This window comes from Schistocerca gregaria, chromosome 5, assembly GCF_023897955.1.
Source record: "Schistocerca gregaria isolate iqSchGreg1 chromosome 5, iqSchGreg1.2, whole genome shotgun sequence".
In the NCBI taxonomy this organism is placed as follows: Eukaryota; Metazoa; Arthropoda; class Insecta; order Orthoptera; family Acrididae; genus Schistocerca; species Schistocerca gregaria.
In genome coordinates, this window is record NC_064924.1 from 282,737,706 (window position 1) to 282,753,480 (window position 15,775).

Below are 15,775 nucleotides of genomic sequence, written 5' to 3' on the forward strand. Positions count from 1 at the left end.
TCAGAATATATTCCGGTAGTTGCTTTATCATTACTTTGTGCGTAAAGTGGAACCACGTGTTGATCAGTAACTAAATTCATCGATCTTAAATGCGAATGTGCGTGAGATAATAACGTCTCGTCTTGACAATATTTTTCAGTATAGCAACTTTTATGTTCAACCCATGTGGGGTGTACTTTGTGAGACCAATACCACGTGCTTATACAGTTGTTTGACCCATCAGGTTAATAGTAAGACGATAGTAACCAGTTTAAGGTTTTTCTTTTGTAAATTGCTTTTTGATCTAATTTATTTTAATTATCAGAATTATTGTGGAGTTACACTGTGTAACCCACGTTGACCACTAAACATGTGGTGTAATCATCAAACTAGCCCTCAGCTATTCTTTTCGGGAAGATTTCACAGAGAGTTAGTATGAATTTAGTATACCAGTGTGTGGCAATTACATGACTGACAGGATTGCGCTACGAACGTAACTTCTTTGGGTGAAAACTGAATCGGTTGGTTGTGGTTAATTTCCTCTTGCATATGTTTCAATGTTGTTCTTGTGAAGTCTCCCAGTCTTGGCTCCATATCTGATGTGTTCCGTAAGATTACAATCTCACATTTTCACAATCCTAAATAAGGCACTAGTTTTTCAATGATCAATGTTAAAAGAAATTTCCAAATATAAACATATATATATATATATATATATATATATATATATATATATATATATATATATATATATATATATATATATATACCGGTTGCCGTATGACTTATAATTAATGTTAGTCTGGTTGGGAATTTGGTCAGCTAGACTGGATACCTGGTGAAACAGTTGCTCAGTAATGCAAGGTTAATTTCCCCAAACAGCTCACAGCTTTTAACCCGCTTTTATAGTCTATCAGCACCGCTTTCACATCAAATTAATGCAACAACGTTACACGTTCAAGTGTAGAAACACGCCTACCATCTTTCTCTTATGTCCCACGTCGTTGCGATTTTTTTGCCGTTAGTGCAGTAGTTACGGATTTCTGCCTTTTTACTCCCAGTCGAAGTTGTGTATCCCTGTGTGTCCTGTCTGTCTTTGTGTGTCCTGTCTGTCTTTGTTAAGCACTCTTGATTGTGCTGATTCGCGACTAAGATTCGCTTGTATCTCGACATTTTGAACATTCCTCTTTGTGGGGTGGTTACATGGATGAATGGGATTTCCTTTGCGGTACTTTTGCCTTTAGTACTAGCGCTCGTCATTTCACTGTACTGGATATTGGTACTTCCGTTTGTTTTAGAGTTGTTAGACACTCAGTGTGCAGCGCACATCACCAAATTTTGTGAATTATCCAGATTCCAATAGTTGTGAGGGCTCGATTGTGTGAATAGCAACCTCTCTAATGTAACGTTTGTTTTTATTTTCTGACTAACTCCGTTCTCTCTAGGCATCTCGCTTTCTTCTAGACGGCTATTTCTATCTCCTATTGAATGTATTCGGCGAATTATCTTAGTTTCCTGTCGTAAGTTGTTATTAGTCTTTCACCTAGAATCGATAGGCAGGAAAATAAGCCTGTCTAGGAGCATCTGATACTGGGCACTCCGATTTGTAGTACATGACCTACACTTTGGGCTCTGTTTGGTCTTTTCACAATCTATATTCTTATGGCACAAGTGATGTATCTAGTGCAGTTGGTTGCTACATAATTAGAATCCTGGCACACGTTACAGGGGGGTTTCAACTAGGGTATAATTCACAGGCGTAGCTTCAAAGCATGCACATGCCTTTTGCCTTTGTAGGAAGGTTTCTCACATGATATGTCCTACTTCCACCATGTGATGACCTACTTTCCTTTCTTTCGATCAAGTCTCAATTTTCGGAATAATCTGTCAAAAAGATCCCTTTGTAACTTTCAAGTTTTGCTGATACACCATCTCTTAATTGCTACGCCTCCAAGTCAGAAGAGACTTTGTAAATTCCGATTGTAGGTCGCAAGTGAGGCTCTATTGCAGTTTACTGTTAGTTAACCGATTTTCCAGGATTATCTTAACCGATTTCCATAACTGTATTTTTCATTTCATACATCAGCTTTATGCATGTCTTTCATCTGCAGGACTGAAAATAGCAGTTGATATCTGCTTTACAACTTTTGCATCCTCATTCGTCCGTGATCTTAAACTACACTCCTGGAAATGGAAAAAAGAACACATTGACACCGGTGTGTCGGACCCACCATACTTGCTCCGGACACTGCGAGAGGGCTGTACAAGCAATGATCACACGCACGGCACAGCGGACACACCAGGAACCGCGGTGTTGGCCGTCGAATGGCGCTAGCTGCGCAGCATTTGTGTACCGCCGCCGTCAGTGTCAGCCAGTTTGCCGTGGCATACGGCGCTCCATCGCAGTCTTTAACACTGGTAGCATGCCGCGACAGCGTGGACGTGAACCGTATGTGCAGTTGACGGACTTTGAGCGAGGGCGTATAGTGGGCATGCGGGAGGCCGGGTGGACGTACCGCCGAATTGCTCAACACGTGGGGCGTGAGGTCTCCACAGTACATCGATGTTGTCGCCAGTGGTCGGCGGAAGGTGCACGTGCCCGTCGACCTGGGACCGGACCGCAGCGACGCTCGGATGCACGCCAAGACCGTAGGATCCTACGCAGTGCCGTAGGGGACCGCACCGCCACTTCCCAGCAAATTAGGGACACTGTTGCTCCTGTGGTATCGGCGAGGACCATTCGCAACCGTCTCCATGAAGCTGGGCTACAGTGCCGCACACCGTTAAGCCGTCTACCGATCACGCCCCAACATCGTGCAGCCCGCCTCCAGTGGTGTCGCGACAGGCGTGAATGGAGGGACGAATGGAGACGTGTCGTCTTCAGCGATGAGTCGCTTCTGCCTTGGTGCCAATGATGGTCGTATGCGTGTTTGGCGCCGTGCAGGTGAGTGCCACAATCAGGACTGCATACGACCGAGGCACACAGGGGCAACACCCGGCATCATGGTGTGGGGAGCCATCTCCTACACTGGCCGTACACCTCTGGTGATCGTCGAGGGGACACTGAATAGTGCACAGTACATCCAAACAGTCATCGAACCCATCGTTCTACCCTTCCTAGACCGGCAAGGGAACTTGCTGTTCCAACAGGACAATGCACGTCCCCATGTATCCCGTGCCACCCAACGTGCTCCAGAAGGTGTAAGTAAGTCAACTACCCTGGCCAGCAAGATCTCCGGATCTGTCCCCCATTGAGCATGTTTGGGACTGGATGAAGCGTCCTCTCACGCGGTCTGTACGTCCAGCACGAACGCTGGTCCAACTGAGGCGCCAGGTGGAAATGGCATGGCAAGCCGTTCCACAGGACTACATCCAGCATCTCTACGATCGTCTCCATGGGAGAATAGCAGCCTGAATTGCTGCGAAAGGTGGATATACACTGTACTAGTGCCGACATTGTGCATGCTCTGTTGCCTGTGTCTATGTGCCTGTGGTTCTGTCAGTGTGATCATGTGATGTATCTGACCCCAGGAATGTGTCAATAAAGTTTCCCCTTCCTGGGACAATGAATTCACGGTGTTCTTATTTCAATTTCCAGGAGTGTAGTACTACAATGTTAACTGCTCTGCTGCGTTTATTTAACTGGTCACATTTGCTCGTTCATCTGCTGTACTGGCCTGTAACTCTGCAGTGGAAAACTAAGTTGTGCCCCTTCTTTATAGCTCAGCTTTCAGGCTATCACCGTTCACCACTGAAACTAATATAGTCTGAATACGATAGCTTCTTTAAGTGCCCACAATGCGACTTATTTCGTCTTAACTGGCTTCTTAGGTCCACAAAGCTGCTTGCCAACGAACAATTTCGCCAAAAATCTCGCCCGCGCTGGGCGTTTTCGTTAGACCTTCCTCTCCGTGTTGGTTGTCAGGAAAAGTTGGGAACAGCGGCTACGCGAGGTCACTCACCCCTCTGCAACGCACGCCACCGGCGAAGCAGTGTCGGCAGGGCCGGCCGCCTGCAGCCCACGCCGGCGCGCTGACGCAGCCGCGTCCGCCCAGCCGTCGCAGACGCTGCGCCACACCTCGGTCATAGCCTCACTTACTGCCTCCTTCCCCAGCCACCTGGCTTCGTCGAGCAGATGCTTTCAGTTTTAACCACACCACACGTCCACGCTACCGCCTACGTCTAGTCGATCGTAGCTAAGTAGCTCTCCCCGTAAGAGAAACCGTTAACTGCACTAACAGCTGTATCGCAACGTCAGTTTCAACTACGCAACTATTGTATTTTCACGAAGCCGATGTTACACTGCGGCCATCACGGCAGTCACGGCAGCTAGAGGTGGTGTACAAAAATACGGAAACACCAAAAACATGTTACACCGCAATATATACTGCAAGTAGCCACAAGTTTTCTTCAAATGATCTACCATTACGAGTTTCGTTCTTCAAGCCGTAGTCAGATGGTAGCTATTTCTTCATTTCCAGTTTTAAACTTTTGTCCCAAAATGTAACAAAACGGTAACTAATAATTCACAAAAGATTTTACATTAGTGTCCTAAAATTTAAAGAAGTTTTTGTGATTGCATAGTTTTACACATATATGCTCTAGACATTTTACCTCCAGAAAATTCCTCCTAATAGGACAGAGGTTCGAGTTTCTTACTTCACTGATCAATATGGATTGTAAAGAAAAATCAACCGCAGTCGTATGATATGTAAATAAGGCCTTTTGAGAACTAAGTACGATTTACAGAACACACACACACACCGACACACACACACACACACCGACACACACACACACACACCGACACACACACACACACACCGACACACACACACACACACCGACACACACACACACACACCGACACACACACACACACACCGACACACACACACACACACCGACACACACACACACACACCGACACACACACACACACACCGACACACACACACACACCCACCGACACACACACACACACCCACCGACACACACACACACACCCACCGACACACACACACACACCCACCGACACACACACACACACCCACCGACACACACACACACACCCACCGACACACACACACACACCCACCGACACACACACACACACCCACCGACACACACACACACACACACCGACACACACACACACACACACCGACACACACACACACACACCGACACACACACACACACACCGACACACACACACACACACCGACACACACACACACCGACACACACACACACCGACACACACACACACCGACACACACACACACCGACACACACACACACCGACACACACACACACCGACACACACACACACCGACACACACACACACCGACACACACACACACCGACACACACACACACCGACACACACACACACCGACACACACACACACCGACACACACACACACCGACACACACACACACCGACACACACACACACCGACACACACACACACCGACACACACACACACCGACACACACACACACCGACACACACACACCGACACACACACACCGACACACACACACCGACACACACACACACACACCGACACACACACACCGACACACACACACACACACCGACACACACACACCGACACACACACACACACACCGACACACACACACCGACACACACACACCGACACACACACACCGACACACACACACCGACACACACACACCGACACACACACACACACACCGACACACACACACACACACCGACACACACACACCGACACACACACACCGACACACACACACACACACCGACACACACACACACACACCGACACACACACACACACACCGACACACACACACACACACCGACACACACACACACACACCGACACACACACACACACACACCGACACACACACACACACACACCGACACACACACCGACACACACACACACACACACCGACACACACACCGACACACACACACACACCGACACACACACACACACACACACCGACACACACACACACACACACACCGACACACACACACACACACACACCGACACACACACACACACACACACCGACACACACACACACACACACACCGACACACACACACACACACACACCGACACACACACACACACACACACCGACACACACACACACACACACACACCGACACACACACACACACACACACACCGACACACACACACACACACACACACCGACACACACACACACACACACACACCGACACACACACACACACACACACACCGACACACACACACACACACACACACACACCGACACACACACACACACACACACACACCGACACACACACACACACACACACACACCGACACACACACACACACACACACACCGACACACACACACACACACACACCGACACACACACACACACACACACCGACACACACACACACACACACACCGACACACACACACACACACACACCGACACACACACACACACACACACCGACACACACACACACACACACACCGACACACACACACACACACACACCGACACACACACACACACACACACCGACACACACACACACACACACACCGACACACACACACACACACACACCGACACACACACACACACCGACACACACACACACACCGACACACACACACACACCGACACACACACACACACCGACACACACACACACACCGACACACACCGACACACACACCGACACACACCGACACACACACACACACACACCGACACACACACACACACCGACACACACACACACACCGACACACACACACACACCGACACACACACACACACCGACACACACACACACACACCGACACACACACACACACCGACACACACACACACACCGACACACACACACACACCGACACACACACCGACACACACACACACACCGACACACACACACACACCGACACACACACCGACACACACACCGACACACACACACACACACACACACCGACACACACACCGACACACACACCGACACACACACCGACACACACACCGACACACACACCGACACACACACCGACACACACACCGACACACACACCGACACACACACCGACACACACACCGACACACACACCGACACACACACCGACACACACACCGACACACACACCGACACACACACCGACACACACACCGACACACACACCGACACACACACCGACACACACACCGACACACACACCGACACACACACCGACACACACACCGACACACACACCGACACACACACCGACACACACACCGACACACACACCGACACACACACCGACACACACACCGACACACACACCGACACACACACCGACACACACACCGACACACACACCGACACACACACCGACACACACACCGACACACACACCGACACACACACCGACACACACACCGACACACACACCGACACACACACCGACACACACACCGACACACACACCGACACACACCGACACACACCGACACACACCGACACACACCGACACACACCGACACACACCGACACACACCGACACACACCGACACACACCGACACACACCGACACACACACACACACACACTTCCGCCCTTTCTTAGTGCTCATGAGAACCACACATTGCATGTTGTACCACCACACAGCAAGCCCTTCAGATGTGGTGGTCCAAACTGCTATATACATCGGTACTTCTAATACCCAGGAGCACGTCCTCCTCCATTGATGCATGCCTGCATTCGTCGTGGCATACTATCCACAAGTTCATCGTGGCGATTCGGCATAGATCCTTAAGAGTGGTTGGTGGGTAACCTCGTCCACAAACTTCCATTTTCAATCTATCCCAGGTATGTTCGATAGGGTTCATGTCTGGAGAACATGCTGTGCACTGGAGTCGAGCGATGTAGTTATAATGAAGGAAGTCATTCAAAAGATGTGCACGATGGGGGGCGCGAGTTTCCTCCGTCTACACGAATGCCTCGCCAGTATGCTGCCGATATGGTTGCACTGTCGGTCGGAGGATAGCATTCACGTATCGTGCAGCCGTTACGGCGCCTTCCATGACCACCAGCGGCGTACGTCCGCCCTGCATAATGCCACCTCAAAACATCAGGGAACCTCCACGTTGCTGCACTCTCTAGACAGTGTCTAAGGCGTTCAGCCTGACCGGGTTGTCTCCAGATACGTCTCCGACTATTGTCTGGTTGAAGGCATATGCGACATCGTTGAAGAGAATGTGATGCTAATCCTGAGCGATCCATTAGCGTGTTGTTGGGCCCATCTGTACTGCGCTGCGTGGTGTCGTGGTTGCGAAGATGGACCTCGCCATGGACGTCGGGAGTGAACTTGCACATCACGCAGCCTATTGCGTACAGTTTGAATCTTAACACTATGTCCCGTTGCTGCACGATAAGCATGGTTCACCATGAAACTTCCTGGCAGATTAAAACTTTGTGCCCGACCGAGACTCGAACTCGGGACCTTTGCCTTTCGCGGGCAAGTGCTCTACCATCTGAGCTACCGAAGCACGACTCACGCCCGGTACTCACAGCTTTACTTCTGCCAGTATCCGTCTCCTACCTTCCAAACTTTACAGAAGCTCTCCTGCGAACCTTGCAGAACTAGCACTCCTGAAAGAAAGGATATTGCGGAGACATGGCTAAAGTTTGGAAGGTAGGAGACGCATACTGGCAGAAGTAAAGCTGTGAGTACCGGGCGTGAGTCGTGCTTCGGTAGCTCAGATGGTAGAGCACTTGCCCGCGAAAGGCAAAGTTCCCGAGTTCGAGTCTCGGTCGGGCACACAGTTTTAATCTGCCAGGAAGTTTCATGTCAGCGCACACTGCGCTGCAGAGTGAAAATCTCATTCTGGAAATGATTCAACATGATGGCGTTGCTGTCAGGGTTCCTCCGAGACATTCCACAGCTAGCCATCATCCACTGCAGCAGAAATGGTGGCCATCCCGTCCCCCCGCCTTAGTAGGGGGAAGGGCTGCGCCACCAAGACGACGTGGACGACGTGGACGCCTTCCGCCAAGAACTGCGGGAAGCCAACGAGGACGCAATCACTGCGCTCAAATCCGCCATGGCGGAGGAGAGAGCGGAACTCTCAGAGACGCGCCAGGAGGTGACTCAACTAAGGGTCACCATGTACCTCGCGCCCCGCACGACGCCGGACGTGGCACCGACCCCCGCCTGTACGGGGGTAGACGCGGCTACACAAACGACCGCCTCCCTGGCCGACGCGGGGACTCAGGTTGCTAGGCAGGTGGTCATACAGTCGGGGAAAACCACCGACAAGGAGACTGCCCCCTCGGAAGCAGTCGTCACTCCTGTCTCTGCGGAAACAGAGACGACACATGGAGTGCTAATTGAGACCGAGGGAGAAGAAGAGCCATTCGAGTGCCTTCCCCTCCCCAACAAGAACTGTGAGGGAGATGCTCACCAAGATCGCCGATTCCCTGCGAGACGGTAGCTACCCCCATCAAGATCCTTACCCTTTCACGGTAGATAACATCCCTCCCCTTCCTCACAAACCTTATCCTTTCCACTGGGGGGGTGCGAACCCTTGAACCAGAAGCTGCAAGAGAGGGAACTCGTCAGGCGTGCAGATCTGGAGCTCAAAGAAGCACCCGATCTTCACGGACGAGGGCTGGCGGTACATGACTGAGCAAGCAGTCATGTACATCCAGACACAGACGCCGCCAGTGGACTACTCCCGCCTGAAGAATATAATTCTAGCAGCTAGGAAGCAAGAAGAAGCCGCCCCTGGAATCAGCCGGCAGATAATCTCCTGCATCCACAGAAACCAGGACAGACCAAGACGCGAAGAAAAACATTCCAAATTTCAGGAGGAACAGCAAAAAACAGCTTAAACTCCGCTACCTCGGGCCAAGGCAGGCCCGTCAATATAATGAGCGAGTAAAGTCTCGGCACTTCGCCAGAAGATGAGTATGTCACTCGTCGAAACGTCGCAGTTTGAAGACATCGCCACCCAGCTGGAAGCCCGAGAACTCTTCGCCAACCTTTCTGTGATTAATAGGATTATCTCAGGATTGAGTCTTATTGATTTACTTTTCAAAGTATTTTCGTAAAGTCCCTTTTTAGGATTGTGAAATTCTGGACTCTAAATTTCATTCCTTAATCTATTTTGTTTGCTTAGCAACCAATATTTCGCGATGCATAATTTTTTACAATTTCTGCCGGTTCTGCAACTTTCAGCTTCTTCCGATGCCCACAATGAACTTCTCCACTGGTCTTTGACAGTATAAACGGAATATCTTGTTCCTTCCTAGATTGGGGAAATATATTGGTGAAACTCTTTATAAACCCAATTTGTTGTATAGAATTTTTGTAGTCCGAATATATTTGAAATTACCTAGCTTTGAAAATAGTGTGTTCAGCGTTAGAGGATGAAAAAACCCCTTGCGAACAAAATATCGATCTTCAAGATCCGACTCATATACTTCTACCGTTACTATGGTCGCTGTCTCGTCACTTTCGCTTCCTAACGGGCAATTTATTTCTAAAATATGGTTCTGGATATCTTTCAAATTTTTTCTCTCTTTTAGGACTACCTTCACCTTTTGGAAAACTTAATTACATATTCCTGCCGCATAGACATCTCGGATAAAACTTTTTACTTAATAGCACTGAATTCTGCATTCGTTTCACGCTGTCTACCTCCTCACATCGCGGTGCATTTGAGTTATTCTGTTGCGTCGCGTTCTCGATAGTATTCTGAACTTGCATGTGAATTTCTTCTGCCTTTGCTTCTAACCATTCGCATAAATCATCCTACATCTTAGTCGTCAGTTTACTAAGATAGCCATCAATGAACTCCTGCCATGAGATTTTTTTTATATCTTCTACTAGTTTAGTTACTTTATCAGCCTGTTCTTTATTGTCTCCACATTCCCCTCGTATTTGGAGACAAGTTTGCAATTTTTCGTTTATTTCATTAGAAGATTTTACACTTAATTTATCTATTTCGAAAGGTAAGTATTCATCCCTTTTCTTAGTATGTGATTCTAGGTCATTAACAATCTTTAATACCTCTTTCTTAAATTCTTGGTCTTGATAATCTCTTTTTTGTAATTCGATCATCATCTCTAGAAAAGCTTTTTCCGCAAGTTCACGTCGTTCCTCTTATTCCCTTTCTCTAAGTTCGCATTGTTTTACTCTAAAATTTCCTCTAAAGACGTTGTTTATTTAGTTCTCTTTGTTCCTGGCCTGATTTCACTAGCAATTCAAACAGCATGTTTATACTTATATCTCCAGATGGCATATTGATCACACTGGTAGGATTAATTTCGTCTCAAATACCTTCAGATTCGAACTCTCAACTTACGGTATTGTCTTTACTCCTTACCAAACCAGTTATATTCATATTTGTCATTTCATGTTCCAACAAACCCTTTTTTATATTAACATCTAAATTTTCCACACGGTTTTCGTCCTCGCTCGTATCTTCTCTCCCCAAAGTTTCTAGACGTGTATCAAGATTCGATCTTCAATGGTATCCCCGTTTCGTTGTCAGATGTGCGTGTGTGTTTTAAGTCGCAAACGAAGCGGCGACCGGCAAGTTATGAAGTACGAGGGGGTGTTCAGAAAGTAATTTAATACTTGTTCTGAAACCAGGTTGTGTTACTCACGATTCCAGTACATCACATTATTTCCCACCCTTTTGGCTAAAAAACCCTGTTTTCCCACAGTCTCCGTCCAACACGGCGGTTTTACGATGCATTAATGGGAGGGCCTGCACGCTCTGATACCACTCTACTGGTCGACGCCGTAGCCAACGCCTTGCTGCATCGAACAGAGGAACCCCTTAGAAGTCCAATAAGATCATGGACATGACTTTTTCGGCTGAGGGCGAGCTTTCGAACTTTCTTATCGGAAGGAGATGGCGTGGCGACACTGGATGGATTGCATTTTGTTTCATATTCGAAATGATCAACCAATGTTACATCGCCTGTGACTGATCGACGAAAATTTCTATTATCAGCCTCGTAACGCGCAATCAATTACACACAGATGGTTCTTAGGTTCTTTGTGGTCTTCTGTTAGACGGCGAAGAACGCAGCGGGAACACGACTGAGTACCTGAAGTGCTGGACGAATGTGGCAGGACTACCAACAGACGTCCCGTTGAGCAGAGAGGTGTTTGATCGCATTGAATGAGGGTGTCCGCACGCTGCAACATTGCTGGAGCTGCAACCGTGTGTCGTAGGCCTATAGCGCGGCCACCAATCTAAACTTCGTTAAACAATAGTGACTGAAGCGAGGACATTCCATGTCGACAACAAATTCCACATTTTTTCCACCGAAATTTGGCTATAAATGGTGTTGCATTACTTATTGAAAGGCCTTTGTGTGTACAAGGGGCATTGTGGATTTGAGACTCTGGTAATTGGGACTCTTTAATAATCCTATTTGAAGTTAACACAAAGTAGATCTCACCATACAAATAAGTGTGATCTAAATATTAAAGATCACACCCACCGTTTTTCGACTACTGTCACCCACTTCCTCTCTGGAGGCCTGAGAATATTTTGATGTCTACAGAAAGATTTCTTGTGCTGTAATTTTATGGTAGAGCGATGCGTCCTGTTTGTAGTTAGTGAGTGCCCATTACAGCCAGAGTAGCAGTGGGACTGACCTGTACACGCGGCGGCCGGCGACGGAGTTGGCGGCGCTGTGCGGCGAGACGAGCAGCCGGAAGAGCGGCGGCGCGGCGAGCCCGGCGACCGTGAGCGCCAGCGCGGCGCCCAGCAGACGCCACAGCAGCCGCTGCCGCGACATGCGGCAGCCCTCCCTGTAACACAGGCCACCGGGGCCACACTCAGCACCGAGCAACTTCACGCAAACGCATTCACGCTTATTCATCATTCGGCATTGCACCTCTCTCAGTAGCCGCATTTGGAGACAGAATTACTCGAAGGTCCGCTTGTTATTCAAACAACTTTAGATACCTGCTGCCCCTACCGATGCCTATTTATGCAACCCGCAATGTTTTAGCTTCCCTTCAAACATCAAGCGCGAGATTTTCGTATTCTCTAGCTCACTACGCGAAAACTACAACAATGAAGTGCCAAAGAAATTGGTAAACGCATGCGTATTGAAATACAGTGACATGTGAACAGGTAGAATACGGCGCAGCGGTTATCAACGCCTATATAAGACAAGTGTCTTGCGCTGTTAGAAGGGTTACTGCTGCTACACTGGCAGGTTATCAAGATTTAAGTCAGTTTCAACGTGGTGTTATAGTCCGCACACGAGCGATGGGACGCAGCATCTAAGAGGTAGCGATGAGGTTGTGATTTTCCTGTACGACTATTTCAGAAGTCTACATTGAATATCATGAATTCGGTAAAACATCAAATCTTCTGCATCTCAGCGGTTGGAAAAATCTTACAAGAACGGGACCAACGACGAATGAAAATCGTTCAACGCGACAGAAGTGCAACAATACCGTAAATTGCTGCAGATTTCTACATCTACATTTATACTCCGCAAACCAGCCAACGGTGTGTGGTGGAGGGCACTTAACGTGCCCTGTCATTACCTCCCTTTTCTGTTCCAGTCGCGTATGGTTCGCGGGAAGAACGACTGCCGGAAAGCCTCCATGCGCGCTCGAATCTCTAATTTTACATTCGTGATCTCCTCCGGAGGTATAAGTAGGGGGAAGCAATATATTCTATACCTCATCCAGAAACGCACCCTCTCGAAACCTGGCGAGCAAGCTACACCTCTCTTGCAGAGCTCCTCTTGCAGAGTCTGCCACTTGAGTTTGCTGAACATCTCCGTTACGCTATCACGGTTACCAAACAACCCTGTGACGAAACGCGCCGCTCTTCTTGGGATCTTCATCTCCTCCGTTAACCAGATCTGGTACGGATCCCCGGGTCAGCGTGCCAGCCATTCAACAAAACATGATCGATATGGGCTTTCTGAGCCGAAGGCCCACTCGTGTACCCTTGACTGCACGACGCAAAACTTTACGCCTCGCCTGGACACGTCAACAACATTGGACTGCTGACTGGAAACCTGTTTCCTGGTCAGAAGAGTCGTTTCAAATTGTACGGAGCGGATCGACGTATACTGGCATGGAGACCTCATGAATCCATGAACCCTGCAAGTATGCAGGGGACTGTTCAAGCTGGTGGGGCCTTTGTAATGGTGTAAGGTGTGCGCAGTTTAAGTCATATGGAACCCTTGATACGTCTAGATACGACTCAGACAGGTGACACGTACTTAAGCATCCTGTTTTATCACCTAGATCCATTCATGTCCATTGTACATTCCGACGGACTTGGGCGATTCCAGCAGGACAATGCTACACGCGACACGTCCAGAATTTCTACGGAGTTGCTCCAGAAACCCTCTTCCGAGTTTAAAGACTTCCGCTGGCCAACAAACTCCCCGACATGAACATTATTCATATATCTGAGATGCCTCAACGCACTCTTACGAATTTATGTACAGTTCTGCAAGATTTATGGTGTCTGTTCCCTCCAACACTACTTAAGGCATTAGTCGAGTCCATGCCACGTCGTGTAACGGCACTTCTGCGTGTTCGTGGGGGCCCTACACGATATGAGATGTACCAGTCCGTTTGGCTCTTCAGCGTATTAGCCCTACAGAAAAGATGAACAGGACTTTTTCGTAGGATATTTAATGTAGTTTAATTTTGCACTGTGATACGTTTTCGCTGCACGGTTTCAGAGTTATACTAGAAAGAAGTACAGAAGTGACTTTCAAATACACTCCCTCTTCTGTATTCAACTCCCACGTGTCAGTTTCTAGCATGTTGTTCCTGGCACTGTTTCCTACCACTGTATAAATTTGTGCAGCAGCAGGAATTGTTTCCCAAATGCAGTCTTTAGTCTCAATTGACTAGCTTTATTACCGCACCAGCTTAGTCGAGAACACTCAAACTGTAAAACTGACGTTTGTGTAAATTTTACGTAACAGTTTTGTTAATTTTGACAACATAAAATAAACTATTAGATCGTCTCGTTCGCCAGGCCTTCTCACTACGAAACTACTGTGCTTTGGGGGGGGGGGTTAAGTTTGGAACGAATTTAAACGTAATTAGTTTTAGCCTAACGTAAAATGGCTCTGAGCACTATGGGACTTAACATCTATGGTCATCAGTCCCATAGAACTTAGAACTACTTAAACCTAACTAACCTAAGGACATCACACAACACCCAGTCATTACGAGGCAGAGAAAATCCCTGACCCCGCCGGGAATCGAACCCGGGAACTCGGGCGTGGGAAGCGAGAACGAGCCTAACGTATATGACAGTCTTTTTCCCGTCGTTACCCTCACGGGCACGTTCAGATTGATGTTGAAACAGTCACTGTGCTGATGGCGTAATAGTCCAATCAACAGACACCAAACTTAAGTCTAATGTCGGGAATAGTTTGCCTAGTCGGAAGTTTGTGTACAGTGGTAGGAGGGAGTGCCACGAACGACATACTACAAATCCTGACTGCTGAAGGATGAGTGTGGGGGTAGATTACTTTTGAAGGTCACTTTTTGAAGTTTTACTTTAATAACTTGAGAACTGTGGCGTGTAACGAAAACGTATTCCGGTACAAAATTTAGCTACATTTAATTTCCTCCAAAGAAGCCAAGTTTTTTCTGTGCGAGTAATAGATCGCGCGTAACGAGCGAAAGAATATGAAATCTCATATGTACTGTTTAGAGGCCATATATACCTTTGTGGGTTTCATAAAA

At 48.1% G+C, this 15,775-nt stretch overlaps 1 protein-coding gene across 1 annotated transcript in view; it reads right to left on the reverse strand.

Moving 5' to 3' along the window:
* The window catches only part of LOC126272292 (probable beta-hexosaminidase fdl), a 181,863-nt gene that overhangs the window by 115,143 nt on the left and 50,945 nt on the right, over positions 1-15,775 (reverse strand). Inside the window, exon 2 of the mRNA XM_049975056.1 lies at positions 12,689-12,844. Within this exon, the coding sequence (XP_049831013.1) occupies positions 12,689-12,831 (143 nt within the window). The 5' untranslated portion in view covers positions 12,832-12,844. The remainder of the gene's footprint in view (positions 1-12,688; positions 12,845-15,775) is intronic.